The 26505-nt window shown below is 36.9% G+C and overlaps 2 protein-coding genes across 10 annotated transcripts in view; one reads left to right on the forward strand and one right to left on the reverse strand.

Annotated features, from left to right (window-relative positions):
- Window positions 1-23231, reverse strand: part of PLEKHH2 (pleckstrin homology, MyTH4 and FERM domain containing H2) — a 53630-nt gene extending 30399 nt beyond the window's left edge. For 6 of the 9 annotated variants that reach the window (XR_007903854.1, XR_007903855.1, XM_051783108.1 and 3 more), the window contains exons 1-7: window positions 23105-23231; window positions 18575-18704; window positions 5630-5692; window positions 4481-4630; window positions 3938-4021; window positions 2358-2439; window positions 390-572 (exon numbers count right to left, since the gene is read on the reverse strand). Coding sequence is in view for 7 of the 9 variants with exons in the window: in XM_051783108.1 (XP_051639068.1) it covers window positions 390-572; window positions 2358-2439; window positions 3938-4021; window positions 4481-4630; window positions 5630-5692; window positions 18575-18704; window positions 23105-23184 (772 nt within the window). In the remaining 2 variants the exon portion in view is untranslated. Of the gene's footprint in view, window positions 1-389; window positions 573-2357; window positions 2440-3937; window positions 4022-4480; window positions 4631-5385; window positions 5534-5629; window positions 5693-18574; window positions 18705-23104 lie in introns of those variants that run through there. The other 3 variants (XM_051783104.1, XM_051783105.1, XM_051783109.1) reach the window with 3 other exon arrangements.
- Window positions 23232-23695: 464 nt separating this feature from the next.
- Window positions 23696-26505, forward strand: part of THADA (THADA armadillo repeat containing) — a 162288-nt gene continuing 159478 nt past the window's right edge. The window contains exon 1 of the mRNA XM_051783093.1: window positions 23696-23907. The gene's annotated coding sequence lies outside the window, so the exon portion shown is untranslated. The remainder of the gene's footprint in view (window positions 23908-26505) is intronic.

Here is a 26505-nt window from a genome sequence, read left to right on the forward strand (position 1 = left end):
ACCAGTGATAGCACAGCAAAAACATACAGAAACTGGATTTAGGTGAGACTCTGCCCTATGCAGGCATAAACACATAACAGCTCTGCCTGGTGGACTGGCAGCCTTAAACTCCTTATCCTACTATGGAGCAAACCTGGGCCAAGTCAGAGTCTTCCCTTTGCAGCCAAAGCACCCATCAGTCACTGGGTGCTGCCAAATAATGTATCAGTGGCATTACAAAGACTCTAGTGCTCAACAGGATTTCTTCCTAGTAATAGAAGGGTAGCACTGAAGAAGGAGAGAGTGCTGTTAGGCACTTTGAAAACAGCTGGTTTGGATACACTGACATAGTTGCCGATTTCGTTTTTCCACTTGTGTCAGAATAAAATGGCAGATTGGTGACGAGGTACCTGGCATGTTTTTGCCTTCAGTGTAGTCTGGCTCTTTAGATGAAGACTTGCTTATTTCTTCAAACTTAGGAGATGGTTGAGGACTTCTTGCTCTATTTGAAAAGCATCCAAAAGTCAAACTGCTTAGTCGCTGACACTCTCCAGGTTTTTGTGTTGAAGTAACAGATTTCTTGCCAGTAGCCTCTGAAGAACAGTAATTCAAAAATCTTGTGTTAATGAGATACAACAAGCTATGCTGTCTTTCCTTTGCAGTGTAAAGTTGGTTTAAGGTAATTAAAATTCAGGAAAAAAGGTAATAAAAAATTTATTATAGGAATAAAAATTTATCTGATAACTCCCCATATCAAAAGAAACCCAGAGCTACCTTTCCAGTTCTTAAAATTTGATTTTAACATAGGAAGAAAAAAAAACCTAACAATTTCACAGTATTAAAACATGCACTTAATACAGAATGAAAACCTAGTGGAAATACCTGATTTTATTCTCCTATGACTGAAATTAAACCTATGGGTTGTTCTAGGATATTTAATTTGGAAAAGACTGTAGAACAATAGTATTAAGATATGTGATGGCCTTCCCTTTAGATAAAAATATTAAGAGGCTCTGTAATAGGTGCTACAGCAAATATAGAAGAGTAAGTTCCTAGCTTAGAAGGAGATGTGGAGGACTTCAAAAGACAGTGAAAGCATAAATTGGTGAACTGCCTCAAGAATATGAAATCTGTCCTTAGGGACAGCTATTCTGCCAGAAATTGATATGAAACAATGCTGTCCACTCCCGCTCATAAAAATCGCTGTGGCAGATCCAGGAACAAAAGGCCCTTACACATACCTGTAAACTGCTTAAAACAGTACCAAATGTTCATAATTTATAGCCTGTCACCAGCATGGACATTGCAAATAGCAATAAACTTCTTAATATTTTTGAGTAACTGTTCAGTAACTGTGTGTTGAAAACCAGCTGACAATTTCTTAGGATCTCAAAAAGCCTTTGAAGAGATCTCTCAGAAGAGAATGATTAAAGTTGTAGAGTGCTGAAGTGTACAGAATTGCTACTGGTCCAAACATAGCAAAGAAGCAAAACAGTCCAGTTTCTTCATTAATGGAAAGGTGCAACTTAGTTTAAAAGCTTCCTATTGTATATGTATGTATTTTGTAAATATTTATATTTTCATATATTATGCATATTATCTGTGCACACACACATATCTACACACGTTTCTGTGTTTTTACATGTATATGTGAGATACATTATCAAGAGCTGAGGGGTGGGTAGCAAACTAACAAAATTTTCAGATTGTAGTAAATTGTCAGATCAATCAAGTATGGAGAGGACTGTGTGAACCTTCAGACACTTAAGAAAGTTGATGAACAGGCAACAAGGTGGCAAATAAAATTCAACTCTGATTAAACTGTGATTCGATGTGAAATAATGTTCTGGGGAGAGGGTATTCCTCTTTATTCTGTTTACATTTTATGATTTTTAAATTTACTATATCCACTTGAGAAGGAACCTGGTAATACTTTGGCTGAATTAAGATTTTGGATCACTGTAATCAAATGTAGTAATTAGAAGAATGTGAGTAGAGTTCTGATTCCCAACAGACCATTTGCTAGAAAAAGCAGATGCAGACTGACATTCATGTATTTCTTAACAGTGGTAAGACCACCTAGCTATAAAGAAGTGAAAGCAAAGATCTGTCATTAATTCAGTATAATCTTACTACTTGCAGAACCTCTCAAATTACAGAGATACCCATTCACTCAACAAAAAACAGTTGTGGTTTTTTAGTAAAATAATATAGTATTCCTTTCTAACACCTTCCTGTAAGTCCTGATGTCAATTCATAGTATCTGAAATCTTTATGTTTTCACAGAATATCTTCAGTCACACAGATGCACAAATTAACAGAGAACAGAAAGAAGTATGCCATATAGAGAGAAGTTTTTAAAAGATTTGTACATTTACCTTGCAGTTTAGATTGTACTGTTTTCATCTCTTTGGTTTGCTTTTGGTTGATCAAGCGAAGGTTCTGATTTTCCACCTCTAACTAAAAGCATATAAATGTAATCTCATCCATCAGTGAAACAATTTTTAAAGTCATTACATTGTTTAGATTTTCTCTGAATTTCTGCCTATGTCAGCATAGAACTATAGTTCAAATAGTAACCTCCTCTCTGCTACTTCTCCTAATACCACACTAGGCATTTGTTTATTCCGAACAATGAAATTCCCTGCAATGATTATTTGCTCAACTTCTGTTAAAATCATTCCCACACCAAGCAAACCCAAGACTCCTTTAAAAATCCTTAATAAATAAGAAAAAAATCTGCACTGGAATTTTTAATAAAAGCAGAGGGCTAGAATTGCAAACTTCTGTGCCACTTGGCAAACCCAAGAGCAAGCAGAGGGAATGATGGTTCTAATGCCTCCTACCATCCCATGGCAAAAATTAAAAAAAAAAAATAGGTGCCAACAAACTTTATACAGAGCAAAAGTCTTTCTACAGGAAATAAAAAACAACAACCCATTGCTGCAGCCCACTACTGGGAGGTAAAAGATGTTGATTCAAACTCCTGCTTCAAATTAGGCAGAGACTTGAATCTCAGTATCCCCTATGACACAGAGGGGAACCATCAATTCCACCTCCCACTGAGTGACAGTCACATATGTGAAACTAGCTTGAGATTCTCCATGTTTCAAACTAAGTAAATAGTTTGAGTCATACTTGATTTTGTCCAAACTTTTTCAGGGTAATTTTAGCTAAATTTAATGGCATTTTTATTAAATTTTTCAAGAACTCCTCTCACAGGCTAAATGTTACTTCTAGTTTCTTACTATGAAAATAATAATTTAATTGTTTTTTCAATTAGAATGAGTATAACTTCCAGTTAACCACAACAGAGTAGGATTTTAACTTTCATGGGCAACTTTAAATTCTGCACACAGGGAGGAGAAAGCACAGCTGCACACCAAAACTGACAGCCTTAGGCAGAGCTAAGACATGGTTATCTTACCACAGCAGAGAAAAAAGGGACACAACAGGTCTCTTGAGACTGGAGCTGGTGCCTCTGAAACTATTCATGACTAAGAGTACTGTGGGCATTGTGAAATAAAAAATGATCAAGTCCTTTTTTCTGCCAGGTCCCAGCAGAGTTGGTCAGCTTTTTGGGGATTATTCACACTTCAGGCATCTGCTTGAGCAAGCTCAGTTTGCCAGCTAAGCTCTCTGAGTTACTGGAGAAGTTGACCTTTCAGAGAGCAGTTCTGGGCTCTCTACTTTTTCTCTATAAAGAGGACCCAGACATACTAGCTGACCAAATCAGACATCAGAATTTAAGTGACATGGACCTCTGCTCTCTGTGCCATTGTTTTAATTTTTCCCCTTTCCAGCAAATAACTGTATAGGTCAATAAAACTGGGAAGCTTTTTTTTTTTTTTTTTTTTTTTTTTACTATGGCACAAAGGCCTTTGACAGCCAAAAAGTCTAAGGGATATCCAGTCACAACAGTATATTTTCTGTGTAAGTATTGTAGCAAGAGTTATACCTCATGAAGCTTGACTGTCACCCATTCTTTTATTTTAGCTGCTTTTTCTTCTATGATTTTTGCTTCTTGCAGTCTTATTTGCTTCTGGAAAAAATTGACATAAGCATATTTTTCACTGAGTAATATAGTCTGCCTGAGTAGTATCTTCAGACACAAATCCTAAGATTGCTTGAAGTAATTCAGGCTCCTGGGCAATATGCAAAATTGCAACAATGATTTTCAAAAAATGAGAAATAGGGCCCTCACAGAGGCTACTGTTCCTCTTTCCTCTAGGAAAAATGAAAGCTCTTCAGGGGAGACAGTGAAGAGGAAGAACCTCTTTCCCCTCTTAAAAGTTAGATGTTCTTTCAAAGGAATCCAGAGCATAATTTCCAAATTAATAAACATTATTCAAATTATATACTTCTCATTGGAACCTCTTTAATCAAACAACAGAAATAATGTTAAACTTTTCTGTCCTCTACTGATCTTAAATTTCATTTTACTTTTGCATAATTAAGAATGGAATTGATGTTCCTCTTTTGTAACACCGTTATTTCTAACCTGTTCTTCAAGCTGTTTCTCCAATTTTTGTATTATGTCATTTTTATCTTGTATCAGGATCTCCAGATCTTGACATCTCTTATACAGCCTGGTTTCTGATTCACTCGTTTGAACATTTGCTGCTTTTAATTTTTCTTCCATGACCTGCACCTATTTGGAAAGTCAAATATAAAAGTTTAAGAAACAATACTCCAAGTCAAAACTAGTAATCTAAACACAAAACAGACTGTTAAAATCACCTCCACACTTAGATTCAAGTTTGCAATGCTTTGAAGCTTATTTGAGAAGAAATCCCACAGTTCATTATGGCTCCCTATGCATCTAATATCCACAGGACTGGCAAAACATCGAAAGACCTTATACAGATTTCATTAGTATCTCTAAGAGGCTTCTAGTTTTGTAACACACACTTTTAGAAATGCCAACATGGGAAGAATGCTATTTATCTACAGGGAGCTGTAGTTAGGCTTGATAAACAATGTTTTAATAAATAAACAATTGCACACTGTACAAAACCTCAGCAGGTTATCAGCAGCATTCTAAAAAATGGCTTAAAAGTACTTGGCTTGTAGTCAGGAATGTTTTCTAACTCCAAATTAGTACATGAACATTTTTATTCTTATAATTTTCAGTTTCTATCTGTCTCAAAGTAAGATCTGAAGAATGTTTTGGGAATACCAGAGATATGTTCATAAAATGTCTACAGGAGATATAGCTGCCATTTGGAATTGGAAAGCAACTTTGGTTAAATATTTAGCCATGATCTCATTCTTTAGATGATGTAATTTCTACAAGAGGAACAAACAACATAGAATAGGCCTATTTAGAGCCTGTATTGGATAGCCTTGTTTTATTTTCTTACAGATCTTATAGAATAGGTCACTGTTTTTCATGTGCACACATACCAAGGACTCATAGTGCATCAATGAAGAAGCTCATTACATGTATCTATTTTTGATTTGTGATGTTAGCTTTGACCTCATTGACCTGAACTGGACAGCGAGCAAAGTAAGGTGTTAGAAAATCAATAGATGTAAAAGAAACTGTCTTCTCCTTTTTGAGAAGAAGAAATAGTAATTTTCTGAACTTCACTTCATGCACATAGTATCACACACATAGCTGGTGAGAGATATTTTACAATGTATATACCTGCTGAAATGCTCTCTCTGCTTGACGATCGGCATCTATAACTTGTTTCTCAAGCTGCTGCATCTGTAGACATATAAAAATATATAGTAAAAAGGCCATGCCTTCTGCCCGTTGCCAGAAGGGTATTTTCATGGTCTGTTTTGAAAAAGGAAAGAACAGGTTGTGGGCAGGAGCATAAAAATAGGATAAACAGTGCATCGGACTGGAAAAAGAATTCTTCATCATGGCTGTATTAAAACATTGAAAAGACTCTTCTACAGAAAAAAAAAATCAAGTTTTCTTCATAGTATAATTTTGTGGCTGCTATATGACATACTGGGTTTTTTCTCTGCTATCAAGAGTAGAAATTCCTTTGTCAATAGCCCTGAAACTTTCCTCATGCAGGCCCAGAGTCTTAGAAAGTACAAAGCTCCTTCATGTCCTTCCAAAATTGGCAGGAGTAAAGGGTACTTGGTACATTATACAATTTGGACACTAATTCTTCTGAAGTTGATGAAGTCAGCTCTTTGGACAAATATGCTATGAGGCCTATCCCAGACTTTTCCACCCTCTGCATGATGAAAGCAGGATGTGGCAGAAGGGTCACAGTGGACTGAGGTGCTCCACAGGAGCAATGGATGAAGAAACGAAAACAGTGTGACATGGAGGAGTTCAGGTCACCTCTGAGTGGGGGGAGACCCTGATCTGTTACTTTATAATGTTGTCTTAATGAATCACAGGCTCAACCTTTGCCCAGGGCCTTGGAAAACCCCTGCATTTTACATTATTTATTTTGAAGGCTTTCCCAACGGAATATGGAACAGAAGAGGCCAGAAAGATATACTTTGTTTACATTTTGTTATGTTTTGTTAAGAGCTCTCTAGTCTAATTTTAGTGACTTTTAAAAAAAGTAAACTGTGTAACTGTTAACTGAAGTAACACTTAAAAGTATGTAAGGTACTCCACGATTTAAGGACTTGCTGGTTCTCAGGAGAGACCTTGCTGAGACCTCAGTTCTTCTGAAGAGGATGAAACATCAAATAATTAACATGGGATACTCAGTATTCAGATTGAAAATTGTTCACAGAAAAGCATATGATACAAATAATGCAAATGAAAACCATTTATTCCTTCTCCAGTTTACTGCATGGCTTTAAAATAATCAGTTTCATCCTGTCCTGTTTTTACTTTATTTCTGGCATCTTTCAGTTTCTTTTTCACCCTCCATCTCTTTTTTTTCTCTTGTCAGTTATGTTGTCAATCACATGGAACTTTTAGCACCTCATCCAGACAAAGACACAGAGTCATCATTTGGTATCAATCAATAACTGAAAATGGAGAAAATGGGTTTTCACAAACATTTTAAAAAAAATATTTGACTGGCTTTCTAGTACTTTCCCATGCAATACAAAAACCCAAACTCTACATCATAATACCACAACACACCAATGATACAAGAGCAACAAACATTTCACAATCCACATGGTTATGGTCAGGTCCCCGGTGAGTTGTTTTGCAAGAACACTTCTAAGGATATGATCCTCCCAGTCATTCATGTGCTAACAGTCCAGGCAGATGGACAGGGAGATAAGCTTTCTTTGTTCCCCTCTGGCCACATGTATTTAATTTCATATTTATATGACCTCATATGGAGATTTTAACTTTGAGTTTAATTTTTAGAATTTTGAAGTCCAAGGTTGCTGTCCATCTGTCTTTTCTGGTTTTACATTCAAAGAGAAGTGGGGTTTGCAAGACTTACTTTAATATCGTTTTCCAGACTTTTTTAGTGAGTTGAGGATTCAGAAATCAAGGTTATTTCTGCATATATGGTCAATCAACATTCTACTGTAGTAAAAGCAGTATGCTAAACTAAATGCAGCTATTACATCAATAATGAACTAATGTTCTGTAATATTATGACTCTTAATGTTCTAGAATATTATGATAGAAAACTCCTTCAGATATTTACAATATGAAGTTCATCACTGATGAATAGAAAGTTTTTCATCAACTTTCACAAACAAACAATTTGCAAATGTGACTGACAATTCATTTATGTCCCGTATATAATTTCACATGTAAAGTAGTATCAGAAACCTAACAAATTTAATAAATGAAATTAAAACCTGAAAATGTTGCTTGCCAAGTTCACTCTGCTGCCACTGCAGCTCAGCTAGCTCCAGCTCAGCTTAAACCTGAAAACAACTAGTCTCTCTAGCAATATCTAATTATCACTGAGTCACTGTACAAGCATTTAAGCATTAGTGCTGCTCTTCCACACAACAGTTCAAGTTCTGGATAATACAGTGCACTAAAGACCTAAGTTCCTTCTATGTTTGCACACTGAAACTACACAATGCACCTCTTGCTAGGAATATATACTGTTGCACAGGACCAGGAACATAATAGCATATTCATGTAGACAAAGAATATGATTTGAATAAAGCTGTTGCTAAGATGAATGTAAAGCTAGGAGCCAAAGAAGCTGAGAGAATTACCAAGAGAAAGGTCATTCAGAGATTAAAAATGGAAGAATAAGGTTTATTTTTGCTTCTTTTACAGTTAACTGTAATTTCAAGAAGGTATGCTAAGAAGCTTTGCATGGTCTCACCATACAGATACATTAATCAGCTTCCTGGCAACAACTAAATGTGAGACTTTGTTTGCAAAATTTTGAAGGGTCTTGAATTTATTTTGGGAGACTCCTGTTAAAGGAAAGCAATCTATATTATTCAGCAAGAATGGAATACTATAGTTACCAAATGTGAGCACTTCTAGTAAAGTTAAATTGGCCAGCATTTCAATAATTTGATGCTACATAATAATTACTGAGTCCTGATTTTCCCTTTATTTAGAGTTTATATAGACTTGTTTTGCAGAGTCCTGTAATAAGAAAGAAACTTAAAAAATATATTTCCCCCATTTGCATAAATAATCTCTAAACAATTCACAAAGTGGTTTTGCCTGAAAAACTAGATTTACATCTATATTCTGACTGCTTTGCTTCTTTATAGGTCTGTGAAGTTAAACAGAAAAAATGATTGCTTTAGGATATTATTTATTTGTTTATTCTTTATTATTGCTTTAGGATATTCTGAAGGCTATAAAACTTGTAGGGCAAAAGATTGGAACTGGTTCCAAAGGAAGGATTTCTCTTCAAAAACAAAACCTAACCTAAAACCTTCTTAAATTGGTGGTGAGTTTAATAACAATGATCACAGCACTACTGAGAGAGAGATGAGAGAAGGTGAATATTTGTGACTGGGTTAATTGTTTAAATCAAGTTATGCTTTAAACTTGTCAAGAATGAAATGTCGTGGCAAATCCTCCTTACCCAATGACAATGAAGACAATTTCGGACCATGGATTGATAGCTTATCCTCAAATAAAAATGGAAAAAAATCAACTTAAACTCACAATGGAAGTGGCAGGTAACTGCCACATTTAGAGGCAAAGGTCAAGTGTGCTCTATGTATGCAGATGAACTCTTACCTATGTCTGCATCCTGAATATTGATGATCAACTCTGACTTTATACGGAATATGATTTGAAAAACAGAAAAGTCTGTTGACTTATACCTCTGTCCCACCAACTTCTTTCTAGATACATCTATGGAAATTGCCAGCATCACTGGGTCAAAATGTTATGTATCAGCTGATAGGCTAGACATTGCTTGAATGAACTACAGTCTGTAAAGTGAACAGACATGAAGTTGGCTTCCCAGGAGAAACACGCAGAGCCATCATGCCATTAATAACATCTGGCAAGTGAAGTATATTCAAGCTTAATTTTCTATAATGTCCTGGATGAGGTAACTTTAAATAATGCCCCAGTTCAACAAATCTCTTATAAGGAATATTCTTGTCACCCACATCAGATTGGTGCAGGTTCTTCCTAAAATTCATTAAGAAATCCAGAGATGTCCTGTCATAATATATACTGGTTTTGATTTTACAGTTTTAAATATAAAGAATAAATGTTTTAAGCCCATGACCAAAAAGTACATGCATGCTGACTAAAGAACACTATCATTACAGAAGAACAGACTGCTATTTTAACTTGCACTTTCTCCTTCTCTCTTTAGGTGAAAAATCCTCTTACAATTTTCAGAAAATGCATTAGTGCATGCTGCATCAATTATCTAAACTATAGAAAACAGTATCTATTGTTAGAAACAGATTTGTTTTTAAACTTACTATGGAAATAACCACTCTACATCTGACACTCATCAAATTGAGCTATTTTTGTTCAAAAAACGAACAGAGAAATGCCACATATGAATAAATACTGAATTCTTTGAAGAAACATGGCAGCAATAAAACCCAAGAGGTGTACTGCCTTGGAGGTCTGGGCATTGAAGCACAACACATAGTTGCTGGGAATTTTGTACAATACAAGGGCAAATCCTACAGTGATTCTTTTTCAAAGGTCACCTCTAAGTTTCTTGACTGTATTCAGAAATGTTTAACATATATATTTTTATGCAAGTAAAGAAATTTTCATTTGATTAAAGCATGCATTGCATGAAAACACCAAAGGGTATAAACTCAAAAATCATCACTCATAGATTTCAAAAATACTCTGTTTGTATGCATATATATGTATATTATAAATGTATGTTATGTATGAGAACAAACTTCTAATTTTTTATCCAAGTCAACTTTCAATGTAACAGTTTGTCCTATTCACGTTTGAAATTTACATTATAATCAGTGCATAATACACTGCCTCCTAGTTTTTAATATTATAAACACCACAGTTGCATCAGATGGAAAAGGTGGAAATCTTTTGAAAAAAATATAGGAAAAAATATGATCATTAATGAACAAAGAGAAAAACATGCTGATAATAGGTCCAAGTTTTTAAAAATGAAAAGTGAGTTAAAACCTAATGTATCTGAAGCAGAAATACAGTCTGTCTATTGATGAACTGCAGAACTTCCACTGATTTGAGAATGGTATGTTTAGAGTCTGTTTTTTTCCTTGCATTTCAGATTTTCAATTCTTCTCATCTGAAAAAAAATCCCAAAACATCTGTGGTTGTAAAATAATGTTCTACATAAAAGAAAGAGTAGTAAATCTGACCATTTTTAGATTCGGTGATTCAGGCCTCACACCACATAGGACTTACCAAAACCACAGAAACATAGGTATACTGTTCCTTCTATAAATAAACAAATAGGAGAAGCAATTTAGAGATAAACACACCTACAACTGTCTTTCAAAGGTGCAAGCAGATGTAAACAGATGATGAATAAACATAGGCTGGCAATTAGAAGACTCTAATTTTTCACACTGAGTAAGAAAGAAGCTATAAAGGCAAAAGATCTGGGGTTTTTTATCTCATGCTTGGTAAGTTTATAAATGGTTTAAAGAATATGCCTGTCAGCTATTTCAGAGCACTGCATGTGACCAAGATTTCCCCTTTTATTTCTATACTCCTATGTTTAGACCCAAATATTTCAACAAATCTCTGCATTTCCATAAGAAAGGTCAGTACTCCTTAAAAGCAAGTAATCTGCCTGCCGGTGGCTTTGACAACCACCAGTTTTCACGGTTTAAAATATATTATGCCCAATCCATATATGTATAAAGCCTTGCATACATTTGTTAGTTAAAAGCAATGGTAAAACTGTTTTAGAAGCATTACTTGCTCTTTTTACAAAAAGGTCTCTTTTTCGGTGGTTTAGTTTAGGAAAATACAGTAATATTCCTCCTACTTCTGTAACTCATTTATTAAAAAGCTGACTGGGTATGTTACATCCATATTTTCAAACATTATTCCTTCTGTCTTGACATTTCTTTTCTACATATTATGTATTTTCCATGAGGGTAGTGTTAAATCTTTATAAATTACAACAAACTTCAAAATACGACCTAACTAATTAAGCCATGTAGATGAAACACCTAAAGAACAGAGATGTAAAATAAATATACTAGTATTTCACAGGAAAAATAAACAAGAAGATAATTTGTAAAGGAGGAATGAGCACATGCCTTGGGGAAGAAATACTTTGTTCTTTACTTGTTGATTTTTTTTATCCCAAAGGAAATACAGTAATTAGAAAGACTTATCTTTAATAGAACAGCTTTGCATTTTAACTATTTAATAGAAATATATTTTGTCACATAAATCTAGGAAATGATACCTCAGACTCACCTATATTTATAAAATTAAATATACCTTCAGTGAAAAATGAAATTGAATATTTTGTCACAACAGCTTTTAGAACAAGACAAAACCTATAAAAGTATTACTCAGTTTTTTAGTCATCAAAATGACATCAACTTTCTGTAGCTAATCTTCTTTTTGCCACAGATCTCCCCAAAAGGGTAATACTAAAGGCTGAGTCTCCATGGGGCTCAAATGTTCCTTAGGCTACTCACAGACGAAGCATGGTGAGTTTTCTTGACTATTTTACTGGTTCATAATATATGAAATTTTACTGTTTGTTATTATTTCCTACATGAAAAAAAAATCTTTAGATGAAAGATTTAGTTATCTGGCTTAAATCTCTAAAGCTACAGCCTTATTTTTTCCTACAAATCCCACCTGAATGCCCACCTAGGTTATGACTACTGCAACACACAGATCAGTGCTTACAATCTGTTAGTTTGCAAGCTGCTATTTTTCAGTGCACTCCCATGTTTCTTCTTCTCTCATCTTCTTCTTTTTTAATACCAATTAAAAGGGAAAAGGCTACGATTCTTCTCACGAACAAAGCAGTGTCATAGGACATTTGCATATTCTTATGCAAATCTGCCATCTAACCAACTCCTCTTCATTTTATCTTTATCACACTGATATATGGAGAGTAAAGCCAATTTGTTTCTTTGATATCAAAATTATATATATATTATATATATATGTATGTAAGTCTACACACACACATATATAGACATATACGCTTTTGCTTCTTCTCCAGATGGCTAATAGTTCTACAATCTTCATCACAATCCTGTTCACTTCTAACTACAGCAACTTCTGGCACTGCTCTCCTAAATAGGCAAAAGGCACTTAACTGCAAGTCCCTCTTAACTCTCCTTTTTAGCAATTCAGCTCATTCAGATGAACTGTGCTAAGCACAAAAGCCTTTCTTTCCTTGGAACAAAACCAAACTTCCAAAAATTATCAGACTCTATTTGCTCAGTTTCCAAAATGATCAGGTTCAAAATTTCTGTCACTCTCCATGATGAGACCAGTTTTACCGCTGAGTTATATTTTACTTCTTTCAGCATGATTTTGAGAATTATTTGTCTCAAAAGGTTTTCCTAGTGGCCATTAAGTGGGTGAAAAGTACATATGAAAAAACCCAATCTTTCACATCTCAGTTGAGTTCATTGTAGTAAAAATAATGATTTCTTCTGGAAACTATATAAATTAAAAATATAGAACAGAAAAGCCCAGGGAGGGAACTCTTCCAGAATTGGTAATCTAGGCCAGCTGCCAGTAAATATAGACTTAAACAGTTAAATTCAGCAGTGGGATTTGAGGAGGCAGTGTAGTGAAGGACAACTGAGCAGCATGCAATGTTGGCTGAATAACTGCGCTTTTCCCAACGTCAGTCATAGGACTCTCCTAAGCCTGGTAAAACACTAGGAATGTTCACTCTCTCTGGCTGTCATCTTTTCCAACTCAGATCTTGTCTTGATAGTTAAATTGCACAGTCACGATCAAATATAATTCGGTAGACCGCCACTCTAGCACAAACAGACTCTACCCTAACATCCAAAATCTTGAAAGAAGTGAAGATAGTTTAGCAAGAGGGACAAAGCACTTTGGCAAGCAAAGGAAAAAGAAGTCTCACATAGTGCTTAAAATGAAAAAGAGAAACATATCAAGAACTGCTTGTTGATCTGCTTGGTTTTGTATGGATCATTGTATTGCAATTGTGGAAATTCTATAGCTCTGTCTCACTGAACTGGGACTTCTGATTAGAGCCACAACATGAACATCCATCTGAAACGGGGCCTATTTTCATGCCACTGCCTGAGAGGATTGCTTAAGAACTAAAGGTACCACTCACTGCCAACATTTTACAAATCGAAAACTTGACTGAAATGGAATTTATTAATGAAATTAAAGGGTATAGGACACTCAGGAAACAGATGTTGAAGGAGAAAGAGATTCTAGAAAGATACGTAAGGCTGCATATTGCAATTTGAAGACAACAGATATTTAAAGCCTGAAAATACTCACCATGGGAATGAAAATTAAATGTGTAATTTCTAAGAGCAAAAAGAGTTCTCACCATGAAAAATGGAGAAAAAACATCTTGTAGCTCCTAAAAATGGAATGCTAAACAAATATTAGATTGGCTAAGAATCTGCCCAGGTGGCTGCCCACTATCATAGCTTCCATGACTTCCACAAACTTCTCCATCTCAGGTGGGCTGGAATAGAACTGATGACCTTGTCTCCATACCACCCAAGGGAAGATATTAATCCTCTGGCCTCACAGCAAGAGCTGTGCTCTTCATGCCATTACCCAGCCAGGCCTCTAGAAGAACAGCTAATTTATTGCTTCCTGCGTTCTTTTTTTTTTTTTTTTCATCTTCAGCCTCCTTAGAAAGAATGTAGTTTTAAGATGTACAAAAACAACAACAAAAAAATCCTCTACTGTTATAAAACAGTATAATAGAAAACTATTATAGTTTTCTATAATAAATAGAAAAACTTAATAATAGACAAGGCATCAAAATGAAACTATAAGAAAAATGTGTAGTATTAAAAAGGTGTAAACAGACCTAAAACTCTAACCATAGACATTTTTATTCTCTTTAACTCTCGTTGCTTTCTCTTGTATCTTCTTAATTGCATCTGAATGTATTTTCCATGACAAGAAGTCTTTTAAGAGGAATGAAATACTGAAAAATAACCTTCATTTGAATAATTTTGGTTCAATGGTACTTCACTCCCTTTTAGTTTACCCTTCATAATCCTTTGAATGGAAATACTCATTGTGCTTTTTTTACAATTTTCATATTGGCAATCACTGCCTAAGTCAAATGTGTTATAGGCTTTGCCTCTGAAAACATTAAACATGAAATTGTCATGCCAGAGATAACAAAACATACTGCATCTGCTTAATTTTCAAATGTCAAATGACATCCCATAAATAGGACTGTGAAATGAATAAAAATACAATGGGACCTGGATTTAGCTGTTGGTTTGTAAGACAAAGTCTGAAATGTGTTATGCTTTGGAATATGTAGGAAATAGTATTTGGCCTAAAAGTTGGTTATCATTCCGTTTCCATAAACTGCACAGAAAGTATAAATATTATGGCATTTGTTGTCTACACACTTGGTTGCCAGCTGAGCATGTATACAGAGAATATCCAAATGGAAGGTTGAAAGCAAACAAATCAATATACATAGGAAAATAACTTAAAGCATAACATAATGACCCTCAGCATTAAAGGAAACAAACTTGGGAGATGTTCATGTGAATGTTGAGTATTACTGGACAGCCCATAATGCAACATTTGGGTTAGTGCCATATTCAGTCCTTACAGGGTGTCATGAAAAAGAAATTCAGTGAAGGCTGCCCAAGTGGGAATTTAAGACAGAGATGCAGTTCTCCTACTAAAAGAATTTTTTAGCAGCAGGAAGAACATTAACTTTACACCTGATGTTGCACACATATTTTAGGTGAAAAATGTACTTACTATGAAAAGAATGAAGGTCACTAACTTTTCCTATGACTGGAAATGCCAGCTGGAATCTTAACTTTCGGTATAACACTGTAATATTTTATTCAACAAAGTGGTTTTTTTAGTAAACTCTTCATATACGTAAGACTCAAGCTGCATTAAAATAAAGGTTTCTGCTTAAAACTCAGTTCCACAGCCATCCTAAATTTGGCATACTGGCATACTTTCTACATCATTCCTTAAATTCCTGTAAAGACCTCTCCCACTTACAGCAGCGGCTTCTGCTTAAAACTCCAACAAGGTCTCTTTCTTTGCACATTAGATTTATAAATATAGACTCTTTACTTGGCAAAATGAAAAAATATTAAAAACTCAAACAAATAAACAACAGCAAATGGATTAAGTTTTCTGAAAACACTGTGTATTCTGTTGCTTCTCTCTCTTCTTCTCCCCGAGGTCACTAAAAAATTTAAGTTCTGCTAGACTGCAGAAACACATTTACAATGCAAATTTCTCAACCTCCTCAACCACCAAGGTTCAAGGATGACTACTCGCTAAACTTACAAAACACGGTAAATAGTTTGTTCTTCTAAATTAGAACACATCTACTGGAATAATATACTCAAGACTTTTCATATTGATTGTTCATTTATTTGCAGGGGCAATATTAAATAAGATAACTGTGCAAAGGTATTTCATTTCTAGTGTGTCAAAAAAGTACTTCAATTAATCCACAGCCTGAATACATTTACAGAAGCACACAGGTCACAGATAAAAATACTGGAAATGGATAGATTCAAGCAATCCCTTATTTAAATCTGGTTTTAGACTAAGTTATACAACAAATATAAGGGGAAAAACTCAATGGCAGTTTCTGAAAAGCCCTATACATAGTGTAACAGGATGTAAACTCCTTTTCCTGATGCACTGTCTTGAAGAGGTACCTCTCAAACACACGCACAGAAAGGCTAGAGAATTACCATCAATTCATTTCTCTTATCTTCCTGTAGAGACTACCTGTTTTTGTCACAGTATCATTCTTACTGTTTTCTACAACAATTACATAGTATAATACCCACAGGGTTTTATGTCTGTCACGCCACAGTACTGTGATTTCTGTTGCTATTTTGAAATGGAACACTGTCTGGTGCTATTGTTCAATGTTTGAGTACACATTTCATAGCATAGAGATGATTGTAAACAAAACCACAAATAAAGGCCTGTGCTAATCAAAGTAAGAGTGAGAATTATTTATGTGCTTTGCCAATTTGTCTCATTCTGTAACAGGTAACAAATAGGTACTAGAAAGTACCTATAAAGGCTGACATCAGCTGTATTATTCTTCGTCATTAGTATTAGGAAGATCATCAAGTACTGGCCAATCAAGTCTTCATTATTCACTTTGCTATTTCTCAAATATATTTGTGAGAAACAATTCCAGGCAGTTTAATTTCAAACTACCGTGAGTCTGTCTTTCCTTTAACAAATACTGAGAATTGTTTGTATAATTCCAAAAACTAAATATGTGGAAAAAAAACCCCACTGGATTACTGGCAAATAAAAACAACTCCCAAATACACACAAACACTTTAGTTCCCTTTTTGAACACGGTTGGTTTTGAATTCTTCAAGACTGCTAAACTTGCAGATGAATATCATCTCATTTTGTTGAGCTCTGACCAGTCTTGAATGCATATACCAGCTGAACTCCAGCTGATGACTGAAAGATTCATATTAAAAAGTCAAAGTGACAAAGTAAGGAGAAGGATTATTTTTCAGGAAGTCTGCTAATGCTCTGCTCAGGAGAGCAATATATCAAATTATCCCAACTGAATACTTGGTGGACCTGTGGTCTTTACCAGAAAATGTTTCTCCCATTTGTAATTCTTGTAAACACTTCACTTTTTCTAAAATTTCTGAGAAAGATAAGGCAAATTAAAACAAGAGGGCAATAACATGACAAGTGCTTAAGATTTTTTAAACTATTCTGGAGTCATGTTTATCACAGATGTGAGAGCGTAATTTGCCTTGGAGTGCTTTGTTTCAGGCACAGTGCTGAAGATTTGTGATTTTATCCCCCTTATTCTGTTTGTTCGGGGGTTTTTAATGCCAATATTTGAAATGACATGATTATGCATATATTTCTGTTAATTTAAGGGGATATTTCTGGCAGTTAACAGCCTGTAAATGCAAACTGTAAAGGAACAAAGTGAAAAGTCAAACAGAAAGCATTAAAATTTCTAAAATATTTTCTTTAAACTCAGATTGTATTGTGAAGGGCTGTTCATGAATCTTAACTTTTTGGTTGCCAAAACTATAATCAGCAGCAGCCACATAAAACATGGTAGTTATGGCTGCTGGAAAGTTCCCAGAAAAGTCATGTCCACTGTTTAGCCACTTCACTTATATCCAGAATCCAAAAATGCAGTGGTCCAAAAGGAGTAAAGACACAGAATAGATATGTATGATCTAACAGTTCCAACTGTGTAAGCATCCAATAATCTTGTGGAGTGTTACAGAAGACACTGTTGTACTCTTTGATGGATGTTCTCCTCCAAGACCGATGATAGTAACTCATTAACTTATCTGTGAGCCTTGCAAACTGGAATGAAAGACACAAGTAGCTTTCCTTTTTTATTTTTTTTTTTATTCTTAAATGAAATTTTAAAGGATGGCTTTTGAAAAGCTTATTCTTTCAAAACCGAATATTCTGCAATACCTCTTCAATGAGGGTTTGCCATACAGAAAAATTGCAAGATTAGGTAAACAATTTAGAGTTTCTACCTACACTGCTTTCTAATAGCAATAAAGTACATATTTAAACAATATTCTTCAAATTAAATGATACAATACTTTTCAACTTCCTGGGTCCCCAGACTCAGGTGATGAGCCATAGCTGGAGGTGTCTTATTATAGGAAAATAAAATCTGGTAAATTACACGATTCAGTCAGGAATACTGGGGGAAATAATACTTCTGGATTTTCTCTGCAATGATTTCTGTGTCTTATCACATCTTAAATACTCAATAAATGTGTTAAATACTAATTTCAATGTTGTAAAAGTGATTACTGGATACATATTTTTTTTCTGCAGGAGAGTTGCCAGTGCGCTCTTATTTGAAAATGAACATTCTGATGTGTGAAATTCTTTTACAGCATTAAAACATGCCTGTTGTCCATATATTTTGTTTTAAAATGCTATTTTTCCTTTTCTGAAAAAACCTCAGTACTTGTAATCTCAAACCATGACATGTGATCAGCCCCCATTATAAAATAATTTATACAGCATTAAAATTCATATGATGAGACTTACCTTTTCCGCTAGCAATTCTCTGATCTTGCTTGCTTGGAGACGAAATTTCATTAACTGCGACTCCAAAGTTAAACATCTTTCCTTCCAGTTTACAGTACCTTCTGGCTCTGAAAGTTCAGCCATATTTATGCTGGAAAAAAAAAAAAAAAGGAAAAATCCCCATATCAATTTGAGTATGTATTTAATGTCTGACTTTTTTACTGTACATACTAACCTATTTTATATAAATCTTAAGAATGTCCCCAAATTTTATACATGTACAGTTTCATAAAACTTAGTAAAAATACATTAGTTTACAAAAGCCCTAATCATAACTATCAAATTCTGAAATCCATGTTGCTAATATTTAGTTTTATCACATTTTAATTTCTCCTAAAATTTTGGGGCTGCAATTAGTTTTCCTTGATAAGCAGTGACACTTCACAGATCTTAATCTTCAGTTACTGTATATATCCTTTCTTATGCAGGAGAGGCTTGCAGAGGACTGAGCTTTTGCTTAGAAAATGCCTTACCTAGGTGTAACTACCTGTATGTTAGTAGAACATTTGGTTTTATGTAAGTTAAATGTTTGGCAGATGACTCTTTTAGAAGTGTTTTAAAATTCTTACGTCTAATCAAATTGTGTTTAAAATTTAATATCCTTAATGAGATGCAAAGGGGAGTTTCTCTTTCCAAATGCAAAGGCAGGTGAGCAAATAGTTCCTAATGGACCTCACACATGAAAAACAATCCCTTTGCATTAGCTGTTGAAGACAGGACATCCTGGTTCATGCATGTTTTGGTTTCAAATCTGTGCTTTTATCCCCATTTAACAGCTCATGTCTTCTGGAAATTAAACTCAATGTCCTTCTGGACAAGCAGTACTGGAAAAATTATTCAGGATGAGAGCTGGCTCATCATGGTTTGAGTCTGAGAAGCCAAGAAAATCATCTGTGTGCAAGCAGAAGGACTGGGCTCTGTTGCGTTCCAAGTGTTTGTAGACAGTTTAATAAAGAGTAAGTGGAAGGCTGAATGTAACCATTCAGTCTAAGAAGTTCCCTTGCTAAGCAAAGGCCCTGGCCTTTGCAGGGCTTTGAACATTTAGGTGTGGCTTTGAAAATGAAGCCTGAATAGCTCTTAAGTATCCAATTTATCTCAGAAATAACAAACAGACGTAAAAACTCCATTCAGTGGAAGATGGAAGATAACAACAAAGAAAAAACTACAAGTCATAAGGTTATACTGCATGTTTGTCACCTACGCCATGAAAAGTGAGATCCTCACAAGGAAAGGCAAGTAGCCACCATTTTCAGTGTGATGAAGGAGGCTGACACAGGAAAATCATGCATAATACAGATCTCCATACTGCAAGTCTTGACACAGTTAGCATGGATTAATTAACACCTTGGAGAGCCGCCCTCCCCATGACTACTCCAGAACTTCAGAAACCTAAGTTCAAGCACTTCCCTTCCTCCCGGTGTTGGAGGAGGTAGCCCCAGCTGAAACCCCTCAGCTGGAGCTGGACCTATGCATTTATCTTTTCCACTGCTTCTGACAACAGGAAGAAAAAAGGTAAAGGCAAAGCATCACAAGACAGATCAAAGTCATGAGCAGGATTCCAAAAAGTTCTTCACTTTCCTATAGTAATATTTTCTAGTTCTCCTCTAAAATTCCCCAATGCAATTCTTGCATTACTCTCAAGTTCATCATAGCTCAACAGATGAAAAACTGGCTCAAAATTTTCTTCCTTGTCACATACCCTAATTTCCTTGTTTTTTTCATTCCATATCTTAAGTTAGAAGAAAAATTAGGAAAGAAAAACTGAATAAAATTTGTCAGTTTTCCACCACAATCACTTGTCTGAAGATAACCGCTCCATTCTTGGCTCTTTCTTCCTCTTGGTCCGGCAGACTATGATTCAAGCTGCTAAGCCAGAGGTTACAACCATCCCTATTCAGGAATCTCCCACTCAGGAATCCCCATAGAATCACTAGGATTTAAGCATGTTAATAAGATAGCTTCCTGAGTCGATCCTAAAACACCTGAGTTCTAAAAATTAAGTACACAAGCATTTCAACTGCTATCCTTCGAGGTGACCAAGACACTTATTGTGTCTTTTACCGTTCCCCCCCATCTTTTAGGCTTGGCAGAAAATTCCTTGGACTGTCAGGGAAGCAAGTTGCTCACCATTGTTCCATCCCTAATCCATGCTCTTCTCTCCTTATGCAGAGTCCCCCCGTTCTAAGGGAAAAGGTGGCACTTCCAAGCAGCAGCTTCTCCTACTTTACAGAGGGAAGAAGTAGTTTCAGCTGCAGGTTGATCTGGACAGACAGCCTGGACTCTGCTCTCCTAAGTATTGAGGAGTGGCAGTTTACTATTAGATTGTCTATTCAGCTACATGAGACAAAAAGGGACGCAGCCAACATCTGGTTAACAGCGGGATATTTCAGTGTTTGTGGCAGTGAAAACCCAAACGGATCAAGTAATGAAAGAATTTTTGCTTTCGGTAGGGCACAATATCACAGGGTGGAGTTAAAATGTTTGTCTTTCAACAGACAAAGCATTTGAGTAGATGGATTTCTGGCAGTGAACAGTGTGTCCAGCCAAGTAGTTTCTCAATGTCCAAGCTAATTAATATTCCACTGTATAAACATTACAGATAAAAAGATTGAAAATAACCTTTTTTATGGTGGGTTGTTTGCTAGAGATCGTAATAATTTACTTCACATTTTCCAACAAGCCAATGGTTTCTGAAAATATTTACAGGCACATAATACACTGTTTACAATTGCAGAGTGAATGATCTTACTTAGAATCAATGACTTCCTGTTTCTTGTCTGATTCCCCAAGGGAGGAAAAAAATGAGTTCATCTCTCTTGGCTTAATAGAGTACTCTGAATCAGCACTCAAACCTACTCAGAGTCCGCCCCTTCTTCCTGCTCCAGTTCCCACCGCAAAGCCCTCCATATCCCCTGAGTCTTTAAAAATTAAATCTTTTGAAAAGTAAACTAAAAAAGCGCACATTAAAGCCTTAAGTTCTAATTATGTCATCAAAAATTAATTGAGACAAGTTTGACAAGTCTGGAAAGATTAAATTCGTCATTTTCATTTTTTAAGTTTATAAACCGCTTTCTAGGCTTCAAGAAGTCAGAATGTCACATTCTCCCCAAAGGTATTGATATAATTTCCTTTTCTTTGCCGTCTGCTTGGAAATTATCAAAATATATTTCAGGGGGAAGGAGGCAACAGTGTTCTACCTTTTTGAAACATGTTAAAAAATTTACATATTCCTTATCATACTGTCAAGTGTTTTCCTCAGTTTTGAACAAAACTGAGTGTTTAGTTAACTAAATGCTTCACATTCTGTCCATATGTTCTGGATGTCCTTTCTGTGCTGGAGAAAGCTTGGTAAGTTCTGCTTTGACAGGTGTGGGTTTGCACAGTACAAGTGCAAATATATACTTCACCATCCCAAAATGTTCACCAGCCCAAATCCATTTGGACTATACCTCTCGAATTTCAGGTCCCTTTCTTCCACCTTTTCATTGACACTTAAAAATTTTTCTGGAGCCATAAAGGTTGGACTGGAGAAGGGAAATAATGAGACACAAAGTGGACCTGTTTAGGAATCAAGGAAGTCATTCTCAGGTTTGTTGCTGGCCAGGGCCCTTATTCACCTCCAAACACTGGTAACTTTATTTTCCATTTGACTCATTTTGCATAATTTTGTGTTCAGACGAACTGTAGTCTAAACTGTTTAAAACTTCCTTCAAAATCTCATTTATGAAATTTCATCCTACTGCTTCCTACATATTGAGAAGTTTGGTTCCAATATATTGAGAAGTTTGTTGTGAAACAACACAGTCAGCCAGGGCCTCCCACCCCAGTCCCAGGCACAGACCCCTGCAAGCCCCCCTGATTTCAGGGGCCAGGCTGCCTGCTCCCAGCTCATTACTGCCTGCTCAGCTTCCCAGGGAAATGGCACAACAGAGGGTTCATCTGCATCTGCATTTGACCAGTGTCAAATGTGTGCAGCAAACAACATTAAAGCACACAAGATCGTTTTATGTCCTTCGCCTGATGACAGCAATTTTTAAGATCGCAGTGTCACATCACACTAAGTACCCATGTTTAATTTTTACGTCACACTCCGAAATCTGGCTATGTAGGTATTTCAAAAGTATCTTCATTTTGGTCGTTTGTTTAGGAGTTGTGTTCTTCCTGCTCTTCTATTTTTGGGACGGCAGCAGGGATGCGGCAGCGGCACTGCCAACTGGACGAGAAGAGCCTGGAACCCACGGGACCTACATCGCCCTCAAGCCCGCCAGTCCCCGCCGAGGGGGACACCGCCCGCGGCACCCCGTGGTCCTGCCGTGACCCGACACACCGCGATGACCCGACACAGCATCCCCCGAAGCCACCCGACGGTGTCACCCGGGGGGCACCGCGTCGCCTGTGCCGCCGCGCCCCCGCCGCCGGGGAGCGACACCCGGCCGGGACAGAGCCGGGCTCGCGAAGGGAGGGAAGGGGGCAGCGAAAGGGAGGTCAAACCTGGCCGGCCGTGGCTCGCCGCGCCGGGCGCCGTCCGGGCTGTGGGCGCTGCCCGCGCCCCTCGGCGCCCGCCCCGCCATCCCCGCGGCGAGCGGCGCGGCCGCCTGAGCGACGGCCGAGGCGGCCACTGAGGAGCGGGGCCGCCCCCGGCGGGGCGCCCGGGCGGGGTTTGCGAGGCTCGGCCGCCCCGGGAGCCGGCGGGAGGTTCGGAGTTGGGGGCCTTTCCCGGGAAGCGGAGCGGGGTGGTCCGGCCGCGTTGTCCTGCCGGCGGGACGCGCTCCCGGGGCCGCCGCCTGCCCCGCGTGCTCCGGCCCCGGCGGGAGCGCCCGGACGGAGGGCGGGGGGAGGCCGGCTGGAGCCAGCGCCGCGAGGGGAAGGCTGGCAGAGGGGTCCCAGGAAGGGACGGCCTGCCTGTAGTCCTTCCCCGTACCAGTTTTTTAAGTTCCTTTGTGAATTAGGAATTTTTCCTCTTAATTTCGGAGACGATGTTAGGAAGAAGCATCCGCTTGCCCTGCCGTTCCTCAGCTCCAACGTCGGCGCTTACTACAGTTTAAATTCCACACCTTGTGGAAGGTCATTTGTTAAGTACAAACCGGAGAGCTGGAACGGTGCAGCCCCCGGGGCAGTGCTGGGGATATTATGGGCTGAGTGGGTCTCGCAGAGCTGTCCTGTCCTATAGATAACAACACACTTTGTGTTTTGGTTCCAGCTAGGGTGAAGCAGCAGGTGCGTGTGCTGGTGGGTCGTGCTGTCAGACCGCTGTTGGTCCCATACGGTTGAAAAGAGCTGAGAGTATATCTCAGGTAACCGGTCGTCTTTGTGTTTTTTAAAAGACTGCCTAAAGTATTAAAAAGTATTTGGAAAAATTAATTAGTATGTTGCTTGTCCAGCATGTACAGAAATCTTCCTCGTACACAGATTGATTTGGATTGAGTTTTAGGGGTTGTATTTTGTTTGGGTTGTTACTTAGGGAGGCAAAATGTTTTACAGACTCTTCTGGTGCATAAACAAACCACACCTCTCCCTTCCTCTGGTGGCTATTTCTAATGTAGGTGTGCAGACTAAACTGCTTTTTCACATTCATCTGTGAGTCATTGGAAGTGCAGTTTTTTAGTTTGAAAAAAATAAAAAGGTCTTAAAAGCTCAAATATTCCCCATCTGGTTATTATACACAGAATTTCATTTTTTCCTATTCAGTTCAGTACAGCCTCCAATTTTCCACTCACTTGCAGTGACCTTAAAGTATCCCAAGAACTTTCCCGAAACTGCTTCATTTGCTGGTACTTTCCTAAGTGCCTCATGTATTTTTTTAACACTGGTCGCTGAAAAAATGTATTAAAAACATGATTGGTCGTATAGCAAGAAGTGCATTGTTTTCTACCCTATACTTTCTGTCTAGAGTGTTCAATCTACATTAAAAACATTTAAATTGAAAAAAAATTTTTTTACATTACAAGATCTAGCTAAAAGAATCAAGATCAACGTTTGGTTCCCAACAAACACTATACCAAATGCTTTAGCACTGGCCTTTAATGAAAACTTTGACCATATTGTAAACTTCAATAGTGACAGGCTCTCTTTGGGTACACCCAAGTGTGCAGAAAGCTTTTGAATCCAGAGTGCACAGAACTAGCGGAGGCTACGGGAATGACGTGCTTGGACCGCAAGAGGGAGAGCAAAGCCTGCTCACTCAATGCGTGTTTCTTTCAGGGTTTTTTGTGTATTGACATTTTCTCTGCCCTCGAGTAATAAAAATGCTTTACAGTCATGCAGCTCTCGATACCAGTACGTAAAGAGGCATAAAAAAATATTCTGGAAGAAGGAATAGGGGTATTCAGGATTTTCTCTCAACTGCCCTTAGCTGTGAAGTATGTAGAAGTGGCTAGAATGTATGGTCAGTTACTGATGAAAATAAAATTACCAGTGGAACAACTGGGATGCATAGAACGAAACATAACTTTGTTTTCTAATTAGAAAGCAAGATGGAAAGCCATAAATCTTCCAGGCAAAAACACAGAAAACTATTATACATGTAAACACAATCTCAGGAAGAGAATTCTTTCTCCTTACTGTTCTCACCGATGGAAGTTACATGCAAGCAATAATAAACCTGCACAAATTCTTGCAAATATGTGCAGAAAATGCAAAACCTGATAGGCAGTACATTGTAGAAGAAAACTGCAAGACCAAGTATTTGCACTTTGGAATGATCATCTGTTAACTAGCTCACTACAGCAGTAAACCAAAGTCAAAACATTATGAAATATTTCCCTCTCTAATGAGGACTCCTAAGTATTAGCCTCCCCGTGGGCTGAAGATGTGTGTCATGGGCTTCTTTACTGTAATGGACTTAATGCAAGAAAGTAAATTCTTTGTTATCTTACTAAGCAATAACCTCATTTGTTTTAAAGTATTATGAAGATTGTATTGCAAAACATCTACTCTAGAGGATGGAAGCTAATCCAAAAAATGCCACTAGCTACATTCTAGAGATGATCAAGTTGTCATCAAACCTGCAACTAGAATGTAAAATTTTGGGTTTATGAGACTTTCCTGCATATGTAGAACATGACGGACATGCTGGATCAGAACCTTACCCTGTCATGACAAAAGGAGTTCTTCTTGTCCTTTCTCACATTGATAAGCATTGCAACCATTTAAGTTCAGGTATTTCAGATTGGTATGTGTGTCTACAATTGGAAATATATGCCAGGAAACATTTTGTGATTCCAAAATCTTAAATCATACAGTGTCTTCTCTTGAATTCATTTTTGTGTGTATTCTTTGGAAAGATGATATATATACTTAAGACTTGCAATAGAAAAAATATTTTTTATACTAGTTGCAATTACAAAACTGTGATATAAATAAATAGATCATTTTCAAGTGATGTTCAAATTAATTTAAAAGTATCTTGATCTTTCTTAACAAAAAACTTTAAAGGGATTATGTAAGTGGAGGAGGGAAAGGGAGAAAGATCATGCCTGTTCAATTATTATCATTATGATATGACTTAAAATATTGCTGTTTTAAGGCTACAGTTTGTCTTTCTGTGACAGAAAAAAAGGCATTTTATCTAAATAGCCCCAAGTATTTGTGCTTTGGTACCTTTGAATGGAAGAATCTGGCATTACTTTAGTTACTAATAAATGTTTTTTCTATTTAAGAAAACTACGGTTTATGAGAAAGTCCATGTCTCCCTTTAACTGCTTTTTAATTGTTTGGCGCCACATAGTGGGAAAATTCTATATTGCTCTAAATAATCAATTTCTGAGAGTTTTCAAACTATGAGATTATCATCTCCCTCTGAAAGAAACATAAAATATTAAATATTCTACGTACCGATATAGGCATATCTCAAGAAGACTAGAATTTATAGCTTGAACATTAAAGTTTCCATG

This window comes from Manacus candei, unplaced genomic scaffold, assembly GCF_025592945.1.
Source record: "Manacus candei isolate 608988 ecotype Guabito, Panama unplaced genomic scaffold, ASM2559294v1 h1tg000017l, whole genome shotgun sequence".
Classification (NCBI taxonomy): Eukaryota; Metazoa; Chordata; class Aves; order Passeriformes; family Pipridae; genus Manacus; species Manacus candei.